The sequence below is a fragment of the Rhineura floridana genome, chromosome 1, assembly GCF_030035675.1.
Source record: "Rhineura floridana isolate rRhiFlo1 chromosome 1, rRhiFlo1.hap2, whole genome shotgun sequence".
Lineage (NCBI taxonomy): Eukaryota > Metazoa > Chordata > Lepidosauria > Squamata > Rhineuridae > Rhineura > Rhineura floridana.
Genome location: NC_084480.1, coordinates 302,637,002 through 302,659,672, shown reverse-complemented (window position 1 = coordinate 302,659,672; position 22,671 = coordinate 302,637,002). Strand labels below are relative to the sequence as shown.

The 22,671-nt window shown below is 43.8% G+C and overlaps 1 protein-coding gene across 2 annotated transcripts; it reads left to right on the top strand.

The window, feature by feature from the left end:
* The first annotated feature begins 1,383 nt into the window (after positions 1 to 1,383).
* Positions 1,384 to 15,673, top strand: KLHL38 (kelch like family member 38). Of its 2 annotated transcripts, none has more exons than XM_061606135.1 (4): positions 1,384 to 1,581; positions 2,621 to 4,216; positions 6,512 to 6,617; positions 13,299 to 15,673. In XM_061606135.1, the coding sequence occupies exons 2-4, from the start codon at positions 2,867 to 2,869 to the stop codon at positions 13,583 to 13,585; spliced, it is 1,743 nt and encodes a 580-aa protein (XP_061462119.1). In that variant the 5' UTR covers positions 1,384 to 1,581; positions 2,621 to 2,866; the 3' UTR covers positions 13,586 to 15,673. The 2 variants fall into 2 exon arrangements, with proteins under 2 accessions (XP_061462119.1, XP_061462128.1); XM_061606144.1 differs by lacking the exon at positions 13,299 to 15,673 and adding an exon at positions 10,904 to 11,258.
* Positions 15,674 to 22,671: the final 6,998 nt, after the last annotated feature.

The following is a 22,671-nucleotide window of genomic DNA, read 5'->3' as shown; positions in this document are numbered from 1 at the left end:
GCAATGTGCTCCTCAAATTCTTTTTTAGCATCCCTTATTGTCTTCTTGCATTTCTTTTGCCAGAGTTTGTGTTCTTTTTTATTTTCTTCATTCGGACAAGACTTCCATTTTCTGAAGGAAGACTTTTTGCCTCTAAGAGCTTCCTTGACTTTGCTCGTTAACCATGCTGGCATCTTCTTGGCCCCGGCGGTACCTTTTCTGATCTGTGGTATGCACTCCAGTTGAGCTTCTAATATAGTGTTTTTAAACAACTTCCAAGCATTTTCAAGTGATGTGACCCTCTGGACTTTGTTTTTCAGCTTTCTTTTTACCAATCCCCTCATTTTTGTGAAGTTTCCTCTTTTGAAGTCAAATGTGACCGTGTTGGATTTTCTTGGCAATTGGCCAGTTACATGTATGTTTAATTTAATAGCACTGTGGTCACTGCTCCCAATCGGTTCAACAACACTTACATCTCGCACCAGGTCCCGGTCCCCACTGAGGATTAAGTCCAGGGTTGCCGTCCCTCTGGTCGGTTCCATGACCAACTGGTCTAGGGAATAGTCATTTAGAATATCTAGAAACGTTGCTTCTTTGTCATGACTGGAACACATATGCGGCCAGTCTATGTCCGGGTAGTTGAAGTCACCCATTACTACCACATTTCCTAGTTTGGATGCTTCCTCAATTTCATATCTCATCTCAAGATCTCCCTGAGCATTTTGATCAGGGGGACGATAGATCGTTCCCAGTATTAAGTCCCTCCTGGGGCATGGTATCACCACCCACAACGATTCTGTGGAGGAGTCTGCCTCTTTTGGGGTTTCGAGCTTGCTGGATTCAATGCCTTCTTTCACGTATAGACCGACTCCGCCACCAATACGTCCTTCCCTGTCCTTCCGATATAGTTTATATCCAGGGATAACCGTATCCCACTGGTTTTCTCCATTCCACCAGGTCTCCGTTATGCTCACTATATCAATGCTCTCCTCTAAGACCAAGCACTCCAGTTCTCCAGTACAGGACATCACTTTACATCCCCAGACAGGACAAAAGGAAATCTAACAGCTAAATGTGTGTGTGTGTGGGGGGGTCGACAAGAGAAAAAACTTCTAGAAGTTTTAGACTGTTTACAAGCATCTAGAATTACTAGTTTACTTCAGGGCCCTGTAGCTATTTCCAACAGGGCTTTTGAAAATACCCCATCCTTCACCTTCACGTCTATTTTCGTATGTAAACACTTGCCAGAAAAACACCCCTTGGGCATGCTCAGTAGTGCAGAGTTCTGTTCACCTTGTTGTTGCAGCAGGCAACTGGAAAGTCACATGTCACAACACTGTGCAAAGTACATGAGTGACTATTTTTAGTCCAGGAATGTATACAGTGCCTCACTGTGGTACCTCATGAACCAGCCTTCAGAGAGCCCTGACAGTGCCTTGATACTAAACAAACCCAGAAATCGCCCCCTATGAATCTTTCACCAGCAACAGAACAATCTCAAGAAACTTTAATGGCTTTTTAAAAAAATAGACTTCATGTTCATGAGCTAGCCATGGAAAGTTTCAGCAGAGAATAAACAAGCCAAAGCAGGGAAGGAATGAGGTAAACAGCTCTGCCATGATTTTCACTACAGAAGTGAGGTTAGATCTGTGAAACAGTTGTGCCTGCTGGATGTTCAGCCACTGAGTTTAAGTCTTAACCAGTCATACAAAGTGTGAAGTTTATATGTTGCGTTTATGGGGAAGGGTTGTATTTGTTGCATTGGTGTTGCATATATACATGTTGCATTTATGGAGAAGAGGCATTTTTTGCATTGATTTTGCATATATGTTGCATTGATGTTGCATATGTACAGGTTGCATTTATAGGGAAGGGCCACAGCTTAGTGGTACATCATCGGCTTTGCATGCAGCAGGTCCAAGGTTCATTCCCTGGCTTCTCCAAGTAGGGCTGGGAGAGACTCCTACCTGACATCCTGGAGAGTTGCTGCCAGTCAGTGTAGACAATACTGAGCTAGATGGACCATTGGTCTGAGATGGTAAACAGCAGCTTCCTATGTTCCTGACTGAGAGAAGGGGGTGATGGCAACAGAGCTATCCAGTAGCCGTTCCTCTGTAGAATAGCAGAGATGTTGTATTTCCCCCCAAAACTCTTGTTCTTTTTTTCTTTCTTTTTTAAGATAAGGCATTGCATCCACTTTATCAAGAATGTGTTGGTTGGGTACGGATATGGAGAACTGTGGAGCAGGGAGCAATGTCCTAGCAGACTTTTGCATGCAGCAAGTAAAGGAAAACAAAATCTGCTGCTCTTGTTTTTGGTAGATATGAAAGCAAAAGCAATTGGGAGTAAATAAATGTATCATCTTTTTACTTACAGATTCCTAGACTCAAAGAGTTCAGTTTGTTATGTTGCTCTGCCAGAGTTACATTCTTTGGAAATGACTAAATGGGGGGGGGGGAGTTTGAGACGGAAGATACTAAATTATAAGTGCTTCATGGGAACGAGAGGCGAGCATGCATGTGTTAAGAGATATTTATCATGAACAAATTATTTGCTTTAGGCTTTGTGCTTGAGCCACTAATCACCCTGACCATTTTGTAGCATATGCTTAATTTTTAAAATTCTATTTCTTATCAATCAGGCTATCAAAAAGAAAAACCCACGTAATCCCAGAATTCCAATCTACCTGCTTTATTATACAAAACAAGATGTTGTGTGAGTTTTTCTTCCCCTGCTTGGTCTTTTACTGGTGCATACAGCTAGATTTCCCATTTCTGTACTAGATGGACAATATTTAAAAGGACCATTGGACTGTGATCCTTCAAGTCAGGGATTGTACCACTGAGAATTCACGTTGGGCTACTGTTGACATCCTTCTGCTTCTGCCATGGAAGAGAAATCCTCGCAAGACCTGCTCTTCAGAAATCAGGATTTCTCCTCTGAGCTGCTAAAGCAGCTCAACATTTTACGACAAAACAGAATCCTAACAGACATTGTTCTATGTACAGGTGACATTGAAATCCCTTGTCATCGGAATGTTCTTGCTTCAAGCAGCCCATACTTCAAGGCAATGTTTTGCAACAACTTTAAAGAGAGCAGTCAGGAAAAAGTCAACCTCAAGGGCATAGACTCAAACATTCTTCATTGTGTTATCATTTATGTTTACACGGGAGAGATTCTCATGACAATGGAGAATATTTTGTATCTAATGGAGACTGCTTCCATGCTCCAGTACATGACACTGTTTGAGGCCTGCTCGGCCTACCTCCAAGACCAACTTGCTCCAGATAACTGCCTCAGCCTGATTAGGCTCTCAGAAATTTTGCACTGTGATAATCTCAACAAGAAAGCCAAGGCAATGGCTCTGAGGTGTTTCCCTGAAGTAGCCACTTCCGAAGACCTGAAAGATCTTTGCGCATTGGAGTTAATAGACTACCTTGGAGATGATGAGCTCTGTGGAGAGGAGGAACAAGTTTTTGAGGCTCTCATGATTTGGGTGAGGCATGATCTCCAGGCACGGCAAGGCTATATCCAAGACTTGTTCAAGAAGGTAAGGCTTCAGTACGTTCATCCAACATTTTTTTTCCACTTCATTGCCAACAACTCTCTAATTCAGTCATCCCCTGCATGTCGAAATATCCTGGAACTGGCCACTAAGCAGATGTTTTCTTTGTATAGTGTCAATGCTCCTGATATCAAACCTATGTGGCATGTTCCTCGGCGATATTCATGCCGGGAATTCCTCCTTATGGTTGGTGGCCGGAAAGACAATAAACAAACAACGAGAGATGTCTTGCTGTACGATGAGAAGACAAACCAATGGCTGAGCCTTGCCAAATACCCAGCATGCCTCTACAAGGCCTCTGCAGTGAGCATGCACAGTAATGTTTATCTCCTCGGAGGCATTCCCATTGGCAGTGGGAAAAACCAGGTCAGCGACAATGTTTATATCTTCTCACTCAAACTTAACCAGTGGAGGCTGGTAGAGCCCATGTTAGTTCCACGCTATTCCCACAGGAGCATTGCCTATAAAAACTATATATTTGCTATTGGAGGCATTGGAGAGAACCAGGAAATCCTAAATTCCATGGAAAGATATGACAGTATCTACAATGTCTGGGAGCACATGGCAAATATGCCTGTTGCTGTTCTGCATCCTGCCGTGTCTGTCAAAGACCAAAGAATCTATCTGTTTGGAGGGGAAGACATGATGCAAAACCCTGTCCGGCTAATACAGGTAACCCCTAATCCTCACCATCTCACCTGCACGATTCCAGTTGTCCTCTTGGAGACAACATTGGGCGCACAGAGACTTGATTTCAGGCTAGTGAGACCATTGGCTCTGACTGCATGTGGCTGTTCTTATGTTCTCCAAAGTAATGAATGACTTATGCCCAGACTCAGTAGTTAATATAACATTCTATCCTTTACCTTGATGATTTATCATGAATGTCATGCTCTAGATCAGGGGTAGCCAACATGATGCTCTCCAGATGCTGTTGGGTTACAACACCAGTCATCCCCGACCATTGGCTATTTTTGTAGAGGCTGATGGGAATTGTAGTCCAACAACAGTTGGAAAGTACCAGTTCAGTAACCCCTGCTGTAAATACCCAAATGCACTTGCTATGCTGAAATTACCCTCTCCAGAAAACCACATGTATATTCATTTCTGTTTACGCATGCAATTAATTTATTGTTAAGAGTTTAACCAACTGCCACAAAAGTTTGTTAAACTTTTATTCATAAAGAGGTCCACCAAGATGGCTTCAATCATTTTGCAGCATGCAATCCAGGGAGTATATTTATTGCTTTGAGTATAAGCATGGCATTTTGAAAGCTACAGACAGGACAGGCTAACTGCCAATCAAAGGCTAGAGTCCTGAAACATCTGTGTGGTCTGCAGAACATTGCTGGACAGGGCAAGCTGCAAATTGCACATGTGTCGCAGCAGCCTGCAGCTGCTTTAACAAAGCAAAACATTGGGGAAAGGTCCAAAGCTCAGTGGTAGAGCATCTGCATTGCATTTAGAAGGTCCCATGTTCAATTCTCGGCTTCTCTAAGTAAGTTTGAGCAGGGCCAGCACCAGGTATGCCTGGGCCCTTGGGCACCAGCCTGCCCTGGGCCCTCAGAGTCACACTACCCAACTGCCCCTCCTCATGCAAGTGGTGCAGGGCTTAAATTGGCCTGCTCTCACCACCTACCTCCCACATCCATGTGTACACTCCACATGCTGCATGTCTACCATCATCCAAGATGACGGTGGGGGCGTCAACCCCTTAGGGACGTCCCTACTGCCATCTTGGGCAATGGCCTGCACCACCTGTATTGGAGAACGATCTGTGGCAGCGCCAGGTTGCTGGATCCTACAACCTGACAACGGTGCAGATTGCGGAGCGGGAGCTCCACCCTCCCAGCCTAACAAGGGGCTCTTCTGGGCTGAAATGGCCCTCGGCCAGAGCCCAACCTGGCTGCCCTCTGGTGCCAGACCTGAGTCTGGTAATGTCCTCTGTCTGAAACCCTGGAGAACTGGAGATCTAGATGGACCAATGATCTAACTCAGTATAAAGCAGCCCTCCTCTGTTTCTATGTGTGGAAAGGGAGGCCACCGCCAACAACAAAAAGGAAACCGGGGGAGGAAGGGGAGGGGCTGCCACCATCAGCATGTAGAGTAGGAGGGGTGACAGAGACAGGGGGGAGATGAAAGCAATGGGGGGCCCACACAGTGTGATTTGTTCCAGGCCCCACACACCCCTAGGGACAGCTCTGCCAGGGACTACTGCATTCAAATTAAGGTGCATGGAGCAGCTGTTGGGGGGCAGGGCGGTGTGTTACTGATAGCTGGCATCCTTCCTGCCTCCCAACTGCTAAACTGAATTAAAACTACTTTTTTAAAAATGGCCCCAATCCAGGTCTAGTTCTGTGCAAATAAGGTGCTAATATGCATGCTGCTGTACAGAAATATGAATGGGGTTGCACTTTACATTCATATCATGATGAGCATAACATTTGGGGAAGGGCTATAGCTCAGTGGGCAGAACACCTGCTTTGCATGCAGAAGGTCCCAGGTTCAATCCCTGACGTCTCCAGGTAGGGAGAGACCCATCTGAAAACATGAAGAGCCACTGCCAGTCAGTGTAGACAATACTAAGCTGGATGGACCAAGGATCTGACTCAGTATACGGCAGCTTTCTATTTTCCTGTTCAAAGCCATACAGTGAGATAATCCTACTCTTCACTTGTAAGTGCATTTGGGTGACCATTTGAATGCATACCTGATTTATACGTCCACCACGGTTCCTAATCCAGCAAATGATACATGTGCCTAAACCTACCAAGGCACATAGATCTCGTGAACTGAATCAGCAGCACAACTAAGTATACTTTCTTGTTTAGGCAAATGGTTGCGGTTACTGTTAAGGATATAAATATAGTAATCCTTCCCTTCAAAAAGAAAACTGGGGAGTGCAAGTAGGGGCACTATTTTACCCCCAAATCCAGAAATCCATTTTATGCCCTATGTGTTCCTCAGGTATATCATGTGTCTAGGAACATGTGGTTCCGAATGGAGACCAGGATGGTGAAGAATGTCTGTGCACCAGCAGTTGTGATTGGAGACCGGATTTTTATTGTTGGAGGTAACGGTTTATTTAAATGCTTTTAGATTGTTTTCAGAGTGCAGATGCTCTAGGACAGGGGTGGGGAACTTGTGGCCCTCCAGATGTTGATGGACTACAATTCCCATAACCCCTGGCCATTGGCTGTGCTGGCTGGGGCTGATGAGATTTAGAGTCCAACAATATCTGGAGGGCCAACACTGCTCTAGGTTAGGATGGGGGACAAATTCAGTTCAGTTTGGATTTAATGCTGAACCAATAAAATTTGCACTTTCCAAAACGATATGAGAACTTAAACACAGCCACCCTTTTGCATTTATCCAAAATTTTGCCATGCAGTTCTCCAACCCACCGGTGTTTACGAAATGCATATGTTAAGGGAAAGTGTGCATAAAAATAAATATGTTAGTGAAAATAGCATATAAAATGCATTGTATTAGGAAAATTGTTTGCAGAAATGTGTACATTTGTCAAAAGTGCCTACCAAAATGTGTTTACTGGAGAAATTCACACTAATATGCTGAAGAATTTTCATGAGGATTTTTTTTTAGGAAAAAATGCAAATTGTTGCAGAAATGTGGAGAACTGGGTTTAAGATTTGAAAAATGAGAAACCGAGAGAATCAAAATTGACAGATTGTTCCATCTCTAGCTCTAGGATATAGTTATTTCATCCTTACTGCATGTCACTGCAGTGTCTTTTTATAACTGGTGATACAGTCAGGTCTCTGCATATATGTTGTGGAATGCCTTACACTTATTTATTTATTTATTTATTTTATTAAATTTATACCCCGCCTTATGGCCCAAAGGCCCTCAAGGCGGCTTACAAAAAAACACGAACATAATACATCAATAAAACATAATACATCAATAAAATAATACAGTTCTCAAAATTAAATAACAAATAACATTTGCAGTAACTAATACTTGCAGTATTTCTTGTATCCTTAAGGCCTCCAAAGTAAAGAGGAGCCACTTCAAAGGGTGATGGCAGATTCATCCTCTCTTGCCTTCTGCCATAGTAGAGCTAAAGTCTATCTTTTCCTTATTTTTACAATCTTCTGCATCAGAATGATGAACATTCCAAAAAGGAATAAAACAGAACACATTGTGGAAAAATCCATTCCACACTATTACTTTGAGATTTTGTTGAATGCTACCATAGATATATACACTATACCTCCATCCAATCTTGGTTCAGGCCTGGTTATGGGACTGAGTCGACCTTGGTCATCCTGATGGATGACCTTTATCAGGACAAGGACAGGGGGAGTGTGGCCCTGTTATTCTTACTTGATCTCTCAGCGGCTTTTGATAACATTGACCATGGTATCCTTTTGGGCTGACTTGGTCAGATGGGTACTGGAGGCACTGTTTTACAGTGGTTCCGGTCCTATCTCCACGATCATTTTCACAGAATAGCATTAGGTGACTGTCTTTTGGCCCCCTGGCAGTTATGCTATGGGATGCCGCAGGGGTCCCATCTTGTCCTCGATGCTGTTTAACATCTATATGAAGCCCTTGGGGGCTGTCATCAGGAGATTTGGGGCAATGTGTCAGCAGTACGCTGACAATACCCAGCTCTATTTCTCTGTAACATCTGAATTGGGAGAGGCTGTGCAAGCCCTGGACCACTGTCTAGACTCAGTGGTGGGCTGAATGAGGGCCAATAAACTGAGACTGAATCCTAGCAAGATGGAGGTGCTGTGGGTTGGTGGTTCCCAAGTTTGGCTAAATGGTCAGTTGCCTGCTTTCGATGGGGTCGTACTCCCTCTGAAAGACCCTCAGGGTTGTAATTTGGGAGTGTTCCTGGATCCGTCTTTGTCGCTAGAGGCCCAGGTGACCTCAGTGACAAGGGGTGCCTTTTACCAGCTTCAGCTGGTAAGACAGCTGTGGCCATTTCTGGACCGGGATAGCCTGACCACTGTTATCCACACACTAGTAACCTCCAGGCTGGATTACTGTAATGTGCTGTATATGGAGCTATCCTTGATGCTGGTCCGAAAGCTGCAGCTGGTGCAAAATGCGGTGGTGTGACTGCTCACTGGGGCAGCGTATCACCAAAAAGTCACTCCACTGCTGAAAGAATTGCACTGGCTGCCCATTAGCTACTGGGCTAAGTTCAGGGTTCTGGTTTTGGTGTACAAAGTCCTATATAGCTTGGGACCAGGATACCTGAAAAATCATCTTACCCTGTATATGCTCAGTTGATAGCTAAGCTCTGCAGGTGAGGGTCTCCTGCAGATACCATCTTATCAGGAGGTCTGTTTCACACAACATAGGAAGCGGACCTTTAGTGTGGTGGCACCTACACTCTGGAATTCCCTCCCCTTAAATGTTAGACAGGCACCATCTCTGTTTTCTTTACAGCACCTACTGAAGACCTTCCTCTTTCAACAAGCCTTTTAAGTAGGGACCTTATCCCAGTTTGCGTCTGTGTTGGAATTGCTTTTTAAGATGTTTTTAAAGCTTTTAAAGTTGCTTTGTTTAAATATGCTTTCAAAGATATTTTGTTTTAATATATTTTAAAGTCTGATTTTATGATGTTTTAGAGTGTTTATAGTGCTTTTGTTTGCCGCCCTAGGCTGCTACTGAGAGGAAGGATGGGATATAAATAATAATAATGATAATAATAATATAATAATAATAATAACACAAAAACAGGTTTTATATTGCAACAATATTTCTATGCAAAGGAGGCATGGAAAATTGGTCAATTTTGGTTCTCTCAGTTTCTCATTTTTTCAATCTTAAATTGTTTTGCAGCAATTTACAATTTTTTAAAAAAAATGCTAATGAAAATTCTTCAGCATTTTAGTGCAAATTTCTCCTATTAACACCTAGTTTCTCTTAATATCTTTGTATGCAGTTTTAACTACAGTACACAGTTTAGCAAGCAATTTCTTCTAATATAGTAAGCTATTCTAACTAATATATTCATTTTAATGCCCATTTTGGCCAATATATGCATTTTTGTAAATGTTGTTTGGTTGGAGAAGTGCATTGCAAAATTCAGATATTGAAGAAAAGCTGTGTTTCAGTTCTCATACTGTTTCAGAAAGTGCAAATCTGATAAATTTAAATGGGACCAAATAGAATTTCTCCCCCATTCCTAATTCATAGGTAGATCTTCATTGTTATTAACTACAATGGATTGGATTCTAAGATAAATAAATGGAAGGAAAGTTTCTGTCAATGCCACCTCCTCCTCTTTCTCTCTGCCCCCTGCCCCACAGGTGCCTGCACCTCCACTGAGGCAGGTAGGTAATTTGAGACCCTGGGCTTACAAAAGTCCCCCTTTAGATGGCCATGTGTATAACTTCAGCTGGGAAGCACACAAATAACATTTCTCTTCTCCATTCCATGCTTGACAACTGCTTCTACATTCTTGATATGTTAGACCAAAAAATAAAAAAATAACAGTTGGCCAACCCTGATGGGTTTTTTTAGAAAGAAGAAATATTGTGAGCATGTGCAGTTTAACATTTGAAACTCACTTGAACTACAGCAGTATGATGACTACAGGAATACAATGTATTCAAGACAGACAAAAGAAAGTACTTCACACAGCTGATAGTTAAACTACAGAATTCACTCCCATAAGAGGTATTGATGGCCACTGACTTGGATGGCTTTAAAAGAGGATTGTAAGTTGTTTGAAAACCTTTGGGTAACAAGCGACTAATAAATCTAATAAAATTATTATTATTATTATTATTATTATTTAAAAGAGGATTAAATATAATGCTCTTTAAATTTAAAAGACAAATTCATGGAGGATAGGGCTATCAGTGTCTACTAGCTACTAGCCGCTATGGTTATGTTCTACCTCCCCTGGCGGAGGCAGTATGCTTCTGAATCCTAGTTGGTGGAAACCACAGGAGGGGAGAGTGCTATTACACTCAGGCCCTGCTTGCAGGCTTCCCAAAGGGTCTCTGGTTGGCCATTGTGAGAACAGGATGCTAGACTAGATGGGCCACTGGCCTGACCCAGCATGGCTATGTTCATAAATGGAATTTGCTTCTGCTGACCTGGTACTTTACACATTAGGTTGCATTTAATGTAGTGCTAAGGAGATTGCTCCATCAGCGCAAGCATTTATGTTTTTCTGATGGAACGATCTCCAGTTCTCCTCACCCACATGCTCGTCTAGTGGTTCTCCTGACCCTCTGGAGCAGATTTGGGGAGGGCACAGGGAGTACTTTGTGGGGGGGAGAGGTGGCAAAGTCCTGTTGCGCCAGCCGGAATTCTTGCACTGACTTCCGCTAGAGCAATGCTATCATTCATACGGCCCATTTACTTTAGGATAAGCACCATTTGGAGGATTGGAGGTCCCTCCTGTACAATGTGGGATTGGCAGAGGGGACTGTTGGAAGAGGAGGGAATCACCCAAAATCTGGTGGAGGTCAGCAGCCAGCACCTCACCGCCTTTGCTGGACTTACTGTTCCTTTCTGATATTGATGCCTCCGTTGGGAAATCAAAATGTACGAAATGGCTCGGTGTGAGGGAAACCAGGGAGCCCAAATGTGAACGCAGATTAAAAAGAAAGATTTTCAAAAATAATGCCTTCAAATGTATTTATTCTCAAATCTTTGTGCCAATAATACAGCTGACAAGCTTAAGCCATAAACGTTTTGGTTTACTTAACAGAGCACACAAACATTTCATCTCATTTCAAACATAATTCATGTTCTTTTAAAGTGGAAAGATTTACTACCGATAAGTTTTCATTTACCAAGTAAGTATGCCATAACATCATCCAGTTGTTCCTGGCTTATCAGCAGTTGGAACTGAAAAATCATAATAATAACAAACACATTTTTAATTTTTTTGAAAAAAAGCATCCAGTATATTGAAAGTCTTCCTTGGACAATACACATGAAAACAAATCTGGGTTTATTGGCCCCAGTAATGGGATCCTTGGTTTTAATTTGATAGTGCCTTCTTCTTCTTCTTCTTTTGCTATTATCATCTCCTTCAGGGCAGAGCTTGGAAAAGTTACTTTTTTGAACTACAATTCCCATCAGCCCAATCCAGTGGCCATGCTGGCTGGGGCTGATGGGAGTTGTAGTTTAAAAAAGTAACTTTTCCAAGCTCTGCTTCAGGGGTTTCTGAACCTATGTTGATTCTGAGTTGAACCACATAGGCCCCATCTGCACTACACATATAAAGCAGTATCATACCACTTTAAACAGCCATGGCTTCCCCCAAGGAATCCTGGGAACTGGATTGTTAAGGGTGCTGAGAGTTGTTAGGAGACCCCGATTCCCCAGGGTGGTTTAACAATCCCTGTACCCAAGGAACTTTGGGGATTGTAGCTTTGTGAGGGGAATAAGGGGTTTCCTCACCTTAGCACCCTTAACAAACTATACTTTCCAGGATTCTTTGGGGGAGCTATGACTTAAGTGGTATAACACTGCTTTAAATATATAGTGCAGATGGGGGCCATAGTTATTTAAAAGGATAACAATATGACAAAAAGAGAGCTTTCCAAGGCCTGTTTGCAAGAGAAATGAGCTATCTAGCAGCCCAGATTTAGCAAAAAAAAAAAAAAAACCACCCTAACAGAGCTCTGTGAGCTTAAGGGCAGGAAAGGGGAACAAAACAGGAGGAAGTCCAATCATCCTTTTGCCCACTTCCTCCCTCAACAATTTTTCTCCCACCGTGGCTTGTCTATCTATCTGCAAGCTTCATGAAGCACGGAGATAGAAAGACTCTGTGGTCACAATCATATCACTCCACATCTGCTAAGCACTGGGAGACGCCAGCACAACAGCCTCACAGCAGGCTTCCTAGAAGGACCCAGCACAGCAAAGGCCGCTGCTGCCACTTGCCCAATTATGTGAAAAACTCCCTGGTAAGGCTAGTGGCTACTGCCACTGCTGTGCCCTCTAGCTGGAATGTAGTGGAGGATTGTGGAGGCAACGGCTAAGGGTTTGATGACTGGATTGGATTGGGGCTTGTGAAAGGGGGCTTCAGAGACCTGACTCATACACAAAATCAAGGGTGTGACTACCATTTGGAAACGCAACCAGGTGTGGTCCTCCAGATGTTGTTACAGCACAACACCTATCATCCCTGGCAGTGGCAATGCTGGCTGGGATTAATGAGAGTTGGAGTCCAGTAACGGAGGGCCATAAGTTCCCTTTCCCTGATGCAGAGAAAGGCTGCCCCATGTGTGTGATGTGGCAAGTCATTTTGACAATGTGAGTGCAAGCTGCAGAAGAAAGAAAAGCACAATAATGCTCACATCCACATCATACATTTAAAGCACTTTTATACCACTTTTAACAGTCAAGGCTTCCCTCCAAGAAACCTGGAAGCTGTCTTTTGCTAAGGGTCCTGAGACTTGTCAGGAGACCCTTAACACATTACAATTCCCAGGATTCTTGGAGGGAAGTCACACCTGTTAAAAAGTGCTTTAAACGTATGGTGTGGGTGATGTGACCATATTCAAAACGGGCAGAGCTATTCACACAAATGTTTTGCCACATGGAGCAGCTTCCAGACCATTGCATTATCAAGCAGTAGCCAGACTGCAAGTATGAGCCAGGCCCCCACATGTCAAATATTCTGGAATTACAACCAGCCTTCATTTCCATAACACTTGTAACTCTGAAGCTCCTCTTTAGGCATTAGATACGAAGGATTTTTTTCTCATTCATAACTGTCTGGTGTTTCCCCCACCACCACCTCTAGGGTACACCAGGCGAGTCATTGCTTATGATACCAAGACCAACAAATTTGTGAAGTGTGCGGACATGAATGACAGGCGGATGCACCACGGTGCTGCGGCAATAAATGAGAAGCTGTATTTGACAGGCGGTCGCTGCCTTACCATTGACAATGAAATCAAAGACTCCGATTCGCTCGAGTGCTATGACCCCAAGACGGATACCTGGGCTTCAAAGGGGCAACTACCACACAAACTGTTTGACCATGCGTGCCTTGCACTCCAGTGTGTGCCTTATGCCAGCCTCTTGTGAGAGGAAGGTGGAAGCCATGTTGTTTTCCTCAAGTGGAAGGCCCAGATTGCTATCTGCATGGAGAATACTGGTAAACTTTTGCAAGAAAAGCCACCAAAAGGGTTTATATCTGCACCATACATTTAAAGCACTCTTATACCACTTTAACAGTCAAGGCTTCCACCCTGAAGAATCCTGGGAACGGTAGCTTGTTAAGGGTGCTGAGAGTTGTTAGGAAACCCCTCACAATTCCTTTAACGCACTACAGTTCCCAGGATTCTTTTGGATCAAAGGGCCATGACTGTTAAAGTGGTATAAAAATGCTATAAATGTATGGTGTGGATGTGACCAAGGAATGATAGATGGGGGTGGAGATATTAGGATTTCAGTTCTTGGTTCTGAATCCTGTGTCTCATCATATTGTGAGCTAAAGTGAGAAGTTTACCTCAGGTGGCAGAGTATTTGGGTGTGATTAAAGGTTTCTTGTGTAATGTTATAATGTTGGCCGTTTTTTTGTTGTGGTTTTTTTGTTGTGGTTTTTTTGTTTTTTTTTAAAGAGGTTTCTTTAATTTGGATTTTCTGCCTCAGATACCCAAATGTACCCAGGGCCGGATTAACCTGAGGAGGGCCCCTAGACTGATTCTGAGCCGCCCGCCGTCCCATGCCATCCCCCCCGCTTCACCTACCTTTCCGCTTTTTTGCGGCTGTGCGCACTGTGCGCACAGGTTTGCCATCAATCAAGATGGGGGCTGAAGTTTCCCTAAGAGGCTGAAGCCTCTGCCGCCATCTTGATTGATGGCAAACAGCAAAAAACAGCGGAGAAAAAGGTAAGTGAAGCAGGGGGATAGCGGGCAGTTCGGAAGCTCTTGTCCCGCGATCCACTGCTCCTGTCCTGCTTCCACAGATTGCGGGCCCCCAAGAGCTCCAGGCCCCTAGGCTTCAGCCTACTAAGCCTAATGGATAATCCAGCTCTGGATGTACCATGTCCTCTGTCCAGTTTTCTGAGGACTTTTTTTCACAAGAGGCCATTCTGGGAAGTGGTAACACATAGCATAAGCATCTAGTGGGCCTTCCTAGCAACCACATCCAGACAAAAGTGACTGTTGATACTTGTTGTTGGTTTTAATGTGCATATGTCCTTAGATCTAAGTGTTCACCGATTCTGCTTTCTCAGAAGATGTCTCCCTGTTACAGTTAAAGGATCGGCCCTTTCATACGATGCTTTATAAAAGCAGTAATAGATTGTGGGGCTGGGAAATGGCTCCACACTGCTGATTAGCTGGCTATGCATGGCTGGTGGCTTCCAGAAATATTACAGTTGGCCACCTGTAAGCCATGGACCAATTCTAAAGTGGAAGTGGAAGGAGGAGCCGGCAGGCCCCAGCATGGAACACAGGTACATACAGAGCTTGGAAAAGTTACTTTTTTAAACTACAATTCCCATCAGCCCCAGCCAGCATGGTCACTGGATTGGGCTGATGGGAGTTGTAGTTCAAAAAAGTAACTTTTCCAAGCTCTGACATAGCCAGCTGTCTTACAGACAATCAGACCAATGGTCCATCTGTTGTCTGCACTGACTAGCATGGCTTTCCAGGGTTTCAGACAGGGCACATTTCCAGCCCTATATGGAGACACTGGGACCTTCTGCATGCAGAGTAGATGCTGTACTGCTGTGCCATGGCCCTCCCCCAAACGCAAGGAGCAGAAGACAGGCTACAGGTGGGAATGGGATGGTAGCTTGAGATCAGCCTCAAAAAATGGCAGAAGATCAGCTGAACAGGAGGAAAGAAAAATGAAAGGTGTCAGCCTGGGAGATGCTGTCCCATCTGCAGTCTATTAGCCCCTATTGTAGTCTTTTTTCTGTTCTCTTGCCTCACACCTCAAACTTTCCCTCCCGTGAACCCTGTTGTGTGTTGTTAAAGGTTTTCACTTTGATCGTCACCAGGACTCTTTGTGGGGGTTACGCCTGTCCTTTTAACTTCAGGCATTTATCAAGGAGCAAGTATGGTTCCAAGGGCACTGTTTTGCTCGTGCTGTAACATGTTTATCATTTTAATGCTTTTCTCATTTTCTTTTGATTAAACAGACCTGACAAAGTTATGGAAGAAACTGATGCAAAGATAAATAACTATTCCCGCTTTGCCTCCCTCCCTCTCTCCCTCCGTCCCTCTCTCTCATTCATTGCCTCTCTCAAAATTCATTAGGTTTGACAGAAAGGGCTTCATACACCTGACCATAATTGAAGAAGAATGGGAAAGTCATGTGGTTTGTCACTATCGCTTAGTATTCAGTGCCTAGGGTGCAACGTTCAGACCTAGCCTAGTGACCTGCCATAGGCAGTGTGCACTCAGCCCCGGATCTCTACTTTGGTTTTTGTTTGTTTTTGTTTTTATTTATTGTAAACTTTCAATACAATACAACAATAAACAACCACTTGAGTACAATGGGTTGCATCCAATGTAGAGCTAAGTTAGAATCACTGGGCGGTATAATTGTTCCACGGGTAAAATGTTTTGGGCCACGGGAATGTTGTTGCACAAGAGAATGCATAAGGAGGTTGCTGATAGCTTTGCTGCACAATCAGTTCCGCAATCTGTTGTGTAGTGAGTTTCCGTTAGCACAGCTGTTGCGCTGGATTCCTCTGTTGCGCAACATTAAAACTCGCGTATCAGAACTACCCTAGCCAGCATACACCCTAATATAGCAAAAACATGTACATATCTCACCTTATGTCAGCGTGTCCATCATGTCTCCAGAAGGACCTTTGGGGATCTGGCAGTATAAACATATATAAAAAGTAGAAACCAGAGCTCAATAAAGTTATCCTCTTTCATTGAATCCGATAGGTCCAGTGACCAACTTACCATTGTTTGTGAAAACCAACCCAGCAAGGCACAACCCTTGATCGCTTTCCGGTTCTTTGCCACTTCCAGCTGTGCTGCTGCCAAGAGATGCATAACAAGTTCTTATGCATAATTCTGGTTTCTTCATAACGACAACAGCACCAGCTGATGGTTAGGCATCAAGACTGTCCAGGTTATATCAGAGATCAGCATGAAAACTTTCCCCCAGATAGTATACATGGCCAGGCAGTCCCATCACATATGTAAATAAGACCCTCTTGAATTGCAGCATCTCCATGATGCCTCAATGCTAATATATTGCTGCCAAGTCGATAGCTGGTAATGCCTATTTACCAGTCAAAGCAAATTTTTTCATATCCTAGCTGAGGCACATCGGAAATGCATATTAGATCATACAGTCTTCCAGTCCTCTTTCCTAATCTATATGCCAAGGTCAGCCTTCCATACCAAGCCCTGGGGCTCTTTTGAGGTGCAGGAGGGAGTACAGCATTGGCCCCTGCTATTGGCAGATAACGCGAAGCCCCTAGATGGGATGGGCCTAATATTTTAGGACCCTCTCTAGTTGTGATTGTAGTTTGTATTAAGCTGTTTTTAGTGGTGTGTTTTATATTGTTGTGATCTGCCTTGGGACCTACTGGGGAAGGACAGGCAACAACAACAATAATAAAGACTAGGAGCCTGGCTCTCTGCCTTCTTTAGTGATTAATAGTACCTTCTGCTTGCTTAAGGCTCAGCCCTTCCACAAAGAACATGCCCTTCAGGCATAGATTTGTGAATTCCTGGGTTTTTTATATTTTTGGCTGGCTTGAAACGAAATGGTTATATTGCTCCTTCTTAATATTTTAAATGTGAATTTTGCTGTTTGTTTCATAAACTGTGCATTGAATTGGGAAGACATTTCTATTTCCGTTTTGAAAAGCAATGAAGAAGTTCCTTTAAAACAATAAATGAAATCGTTCGCAGATGAAATTAGGGACATGCTTTGCATTTTGGCCCACCTGCTCCCAAACCAAAGACCACGCCTGAGCTGTGAGAAGACTCCATTCTCTCTGTTGTATTTATCTGTTCCGCAAGAATCCCTTTACTTACTACTTAAAAGCCAGGATGGTCTTTGGGATTTTGATGGTGGTGTGGTGGTTGGTTAAAGGGGTGGGGAATCTCAGGTCCCCTGGGGGCCGAATGCGGCCCTCCAGACCTCTCTATCTGGCCCTCGCAGTTCTCCCGAGGCCACACCCCTGATTAGCCCTACTTCACATCTGAGTGTTTTGCTGGGTTGGGCTGGTTTCTTGTGCTCTGATCCTGCTTCCTGATTCTGCTTGTCTGGATGGGGGATAGAGAGGTGTGTGTATATGGCATGTGGCCCTCAATCAGAAAAGAATGCAGCCCTCAGGAGAAAAAAGTTCCCCACCCCTTATTTTAGAAAAACATCATGTGTTGCATTCAGTACTGTGCAAGCAGCGTTCCACATGCGCAACAGGACTTCCCCTTCCTCTCATTTCAGAGTAGTTTAACAGTCAAACCCTCTTCCCAAGGAACTCTGGGAATTGTCACTTTGGGAGAAGAACAGGAGTCTCCTCACAACTCTCAGCACCCTTAACAAACTACACTTCCTAGGATTCTTTGGGGGAAACTGTAGCATCCTTCCCCAGCACCACCTGTGAAGCTCTCACTTTGTGGCTACCAGCAGACAGGAACGTCAGGTTTATTCTTACCCTTTACAGCACTAGCACAGATCTCAACAGATCCCCCTGCTAGGCCTTACTACCCAACACTCTGTATCTCTTATAACCTTTAGACTGTGCCATAGTCTCTGCCAGGCTATCTCAATACCTTGTGTCTATGGGTATAGGTAATTCCCAAATCCCTCTGCAGCCTCTTGCACTGAAGCTTACAGCCCTGGGCTTCTCTGTGGTACTGGATACAATATCTTTTCCTCTGATCCGCGGCTGCCACCATTAGATACAATTACTTTTCAGCCTTGGTTACTTTGCTATTCCCCCTAGTATGTGTATCCCAGCTGAAGGAATCAGGCTTTTATTTAACCAAGAAATATTTATTAAGAATTAGAAATAACAAGATTACTTAAGGAATGTTTCACAAGCGTATGGTTTCATCTATATTCTGTTATGTACTTGACTTCTTACTAATTGCCTCAGAACTCCGACTCACTCTCAACAACAACAACAACCTCCAAACACCACCTCACAGCCACCACCTCAATTCACCACCAAACCTCCACCCAGATTCAACTGTCATTCTTCCATTTATACTCCCAGCCATTCAAACGCTCAGCCAATCATCCAGCATTCTACTGCTCATGTACTCCCCCTCCTCTTTCACTCCACTTACCATATATCTTCTATATAACCAGCACCATATTTACAATATAAGCAGGAACATCACATAAACCATGACTGTTTAAAGTGGTATCCTAGTGCATTTAAATTTACAGGGCAGATGGGGTCGTAGGATTGGGCTGTAAGCTTTTCAGCAGAAAGGGCTGGGAGGTTAGTGCCCTTCAGCTCTCCCTGTCTCTCCTCCAGGACTAACAGAGACAGAATAAACTGTGCAAAATTTATTCCATGGGAAGGCAATGCTTGGGAAACTGGCCAAGCAAATGACAGGCTTGTAAACCAGGCCAGCTGTTTGAGGCAAACTGTGTCCTTTGAGTCATATACAGGCCAGGGCAAGGCCAAAACTTGAGGGAAACCATTAAAGGTAAGGCAGGAAAGAAGGTGGTGAGCACAAAGCCTCAAAAAATGAGGAGGCAGGATAAGGCCGGCTGGAACTGTAGCATCAAAATATTTATTTTTATTTTAGTTATTATTGCATTTATATCCCACTTTTCCTCCAAGGAGCTCAATGTGGCATACATGGTTCTCCCCCTCCTAATTTAATCCCCACAACAACCCTGTGAGGTAGGTTAGGCTGAGAGGCAGTGACTGGCCCAAGGTCACCCAGTGTGCTTCATGGATGAATGGGGATTTGAACCCTGGTCTCCCAGATCCTAGTCTAACACTCTAACCACTACACTACCACTACACTACATTATGCCATGGATATCACAGCAAATGGATGCCGGCAGTGAGCCTGTCAGGTTCAAGTCACACTATGGATGGAGGAGATTCTGTTTGATTTTGTTCATACTGAAAGTTGGACCCACCTAATTTGTACTTTTTGAACCATAGCCATCCTTCAAAATTTGCCCGAATTTTGCAATTCAGGTCCCCAGCCAAGTAATGTGTACAAAAATGAATATACTAGGGTCAAATGTGCATAAAATGCACATATTAGAGAAAATAACATACAAAAATGCAATAAATTATTAAAAACTGCTCTGCAAAACTGTGTGTATTAAGCCAAATGACATACAAAAATCTGTATATTAGGAGAAATTTGCACTGATGAATTGTCAAGAGGACTTAAAATATGGATGAATGAACTCAAGACCGGAATAATGAGAAGTGAGAGAGAAATCAAAACTGACAGATTCCCCCATGCCTACCTACAGAATCAAGTGGCTGCTCTGGGAGGAAGGGGAAAGACTAGTACGATGGACTCAGTCAGGTCAGCTTGGATGCTGAATTAGACCTTCCTTTCCTTAGCCACCTTCACTGTGTGGTAAGAAGTGGTAAGGGGGAAAGACAGAAAAACATGTCTGCTTTGTGTTGTTATGACAAACTTATATCATGCCCTGAAAACGCTTAAAAGTGCAGCGGGTGTTATGCCACTGAGTTTGTGAATATTTCTCAGATGGGCTCATGTTCCAAGAGACAAGTAATCAACATCATGGGACTGGGCTAATGCAAAATGCGGGAGCTCAAGTGAAGCTGTTCTGACCCTACTCAGCTCTCAGGAAATAAGAGCATAAATCTCCCCACTACCCTAGAATCTGATCCAAGTATAGACAAATCAAGGGTAATATTCATGAGGAAATGCTTTAATTGAGATTAGATAGATAGATAGACAGACGGACGGACAGACGGATAGACAGATAGATAGACAGATCTTCTGGAATTTGCTGCTTTGTCACACTCCAATTCAGGCTTGGGTCTAAATACAGCCCCCCAGGTGTCTGTTTGGCCCTTGAAACTCTTCTCAGGCCACACCCTCTCCTCAGCAACACCCCTTCTCCCCAGTCCACACTTCTTGTTGGTTTTGCTTTGTACCCTTCTTGTATGTTTTTGCCTGACTTGATTGTGTCCTTGAACTCCGATAATGCCTCGTGCTTGCCTGGATGGTGGATAGAGAGGGGTGTGTGAGAGAGTGCATGTAAAAATACCACAGTTTTACTTGTGGTTGGCAGGTGCGAGGTGCTTGGCTTCTTTCATTTCCAGCAATGCCCTAAAGCAGGCGTGGGGAACCCTTGGCCCTCCAGATGTTGTCGAACTACAACTCCCATCATCCCTGGCCATTGGCCATGCTTGAGGGGGATGATGGGAGCTGTAGTTCAGCAACATCTGGGGAAGCCACCAATTCTCCACACCTGTCCTAAAGCAACACCATGCTGAGGCATTGTGGAAAATTTAACATGGTGGGCAGCTCACAGTGGGTCACTGCAGACCTCAGTGCTGCTGCTGCTGCTACCTCTGCAGTCTGCCACCAGGAAGCCCATCAGGGATGCCCTGGTGTCAAGGAGCCCACCAGACAGGATTTTAGCCCTTGGAACCTGGAGACAACCCTTCAATAAGGCCACCAACATAGATTGATAGTGACTATAATGTGTTTACTAATTGCACTGAGTTGTATCCAGCAAAGCTGTATTCAGAGGAGACCCATAGAAATTAATGAACCTAAGTTAATCATGCCCATTAATTTCACTGGATCTATTCTTAGTAGGATCAGCATTGGATACAACCCACTGCGTTTCTTTGCATCTGGCTTATGCCCCAGATACACTGGACCAGGGGTAGCCAACATGATGCCCTCCAGAAGTTGTTAGGACTATGGAATGTTGAGCCATAGATGTTTGAAGGTGCCAGGGAGGGCAGGGAAAGGGAGATATTGGCTTGCATGAGTCCTGAACAGAGGTTAACATTCTAGAGGAGGGCATGAGGGTCAGGAAGATGCCAGTTATGAGGTTAAGAATTTTCCCTCCTCATGTTATAAATGAAGGTTTCAAGGGAAAAAAACCCTTTTTCCTTTCCTACTCTCCAGATCATCATCATTATTTAAATTTATATTCTGCCTTTCCTCCCAAAAGATCCCAGAGTGGCAAACAACAAAACAATAAAAACATCTCTACAATATCTTTAAAAGATCGTAAAACCACTAGATTAGCAAAAAAGTACTCCAGTTCAGAGATGGCAGAGAGCCCTGAACCTGAGCTCATCAGCACTTCTTGGCATACCAGGTGGTGGTTTCAGGAGGGTGAGAAAGAAGGAAAAAATAATATTGAAAAGATAGCCCCCTTCCTGAGTCACAAAGGCTCCTGTTTTAGACTGGTTGGAGCCCTGAACACCTGTTGGGAATACACAGCAACATTTTCTTCCTTGCTGTGTTCCAATGTGGCTGTATTTATGGTTGCTAGTTTATATATATATATATATATATATATATATATATATATATATTTGCACTTTGGCCAGGGTCAAGTGGCATAGCCTCTGTGGGTGCAAGCAGATAGACAGGCAAACAGACATTTTTTGGCTGGAAGATCTGCATATTGCTTTTCTTCCCTCGACTGATTTTTCCCAGCAATTTGCAGCTATAGTGTTGCCTAGGAATGCAATTTACTTTAATGATTGAAGTTACTTTACACTTGAAATGCCCTCACCGAGGCCCACTGCACCTGAATGATTCAGAGGTATGAGGCTATCCTAACACAGCAACATAGGAAGCTGCCTTGTATTGAGTCAGACCATTGATCCATGTAGCTCAGTATTGTCTACACTGACTGGCAGCAGCTCTCCAGGATTTCAGGTCAGAGCCTTTCCAAGCCCTACTCGTAGATACTGGAGATTGAACCTGGGCCCTTCCTGCATGCAAAGCAGGTGCTCTATGGCCCATCCTCTAATGTCTGAGGTTTGGATTTGCTTTGTTAAAGTGGCCATAGCACTGCTAGGACACATGTGCAATTTGCAGCTTGCCATGTCCAGCATGTTTCACAGGCCACACAGATGTTTCAGGACTCAGACTTTGCTTGGCAGTTGGCTGGCCTGGGCTGAGCTGGGTGGGACATTCAAAATGTCATGCTTATACTCACAGCAATAAATATATGCACTCTGGATTGCATGATGCAAA

Bases quoted from the DNA above. Each gene is read 5' to 3' on its own strand.
- KLHL38 (XM_061606135.1), top strand. From the start codon at position 2,867: ATGGAAGAGAAATCCTCGCAAGACCTGCTCTTCAGAAATCAGGATTTC. The intron at 4,217-6,511 runs GTAACCCCTAAT...TGTGTTCCTCAG, and splicing joins ACCCTGTCCGGCTAATACAG to GTATATCATGTGTCTAGGAA. The intron at 6,618-13,298 runs GTAACGGTTTAT...CACCACCTCTAG, and splicing joins CCGGATTTTTATTGTTGGAG to GGTACACCAGGCGAGTCATT.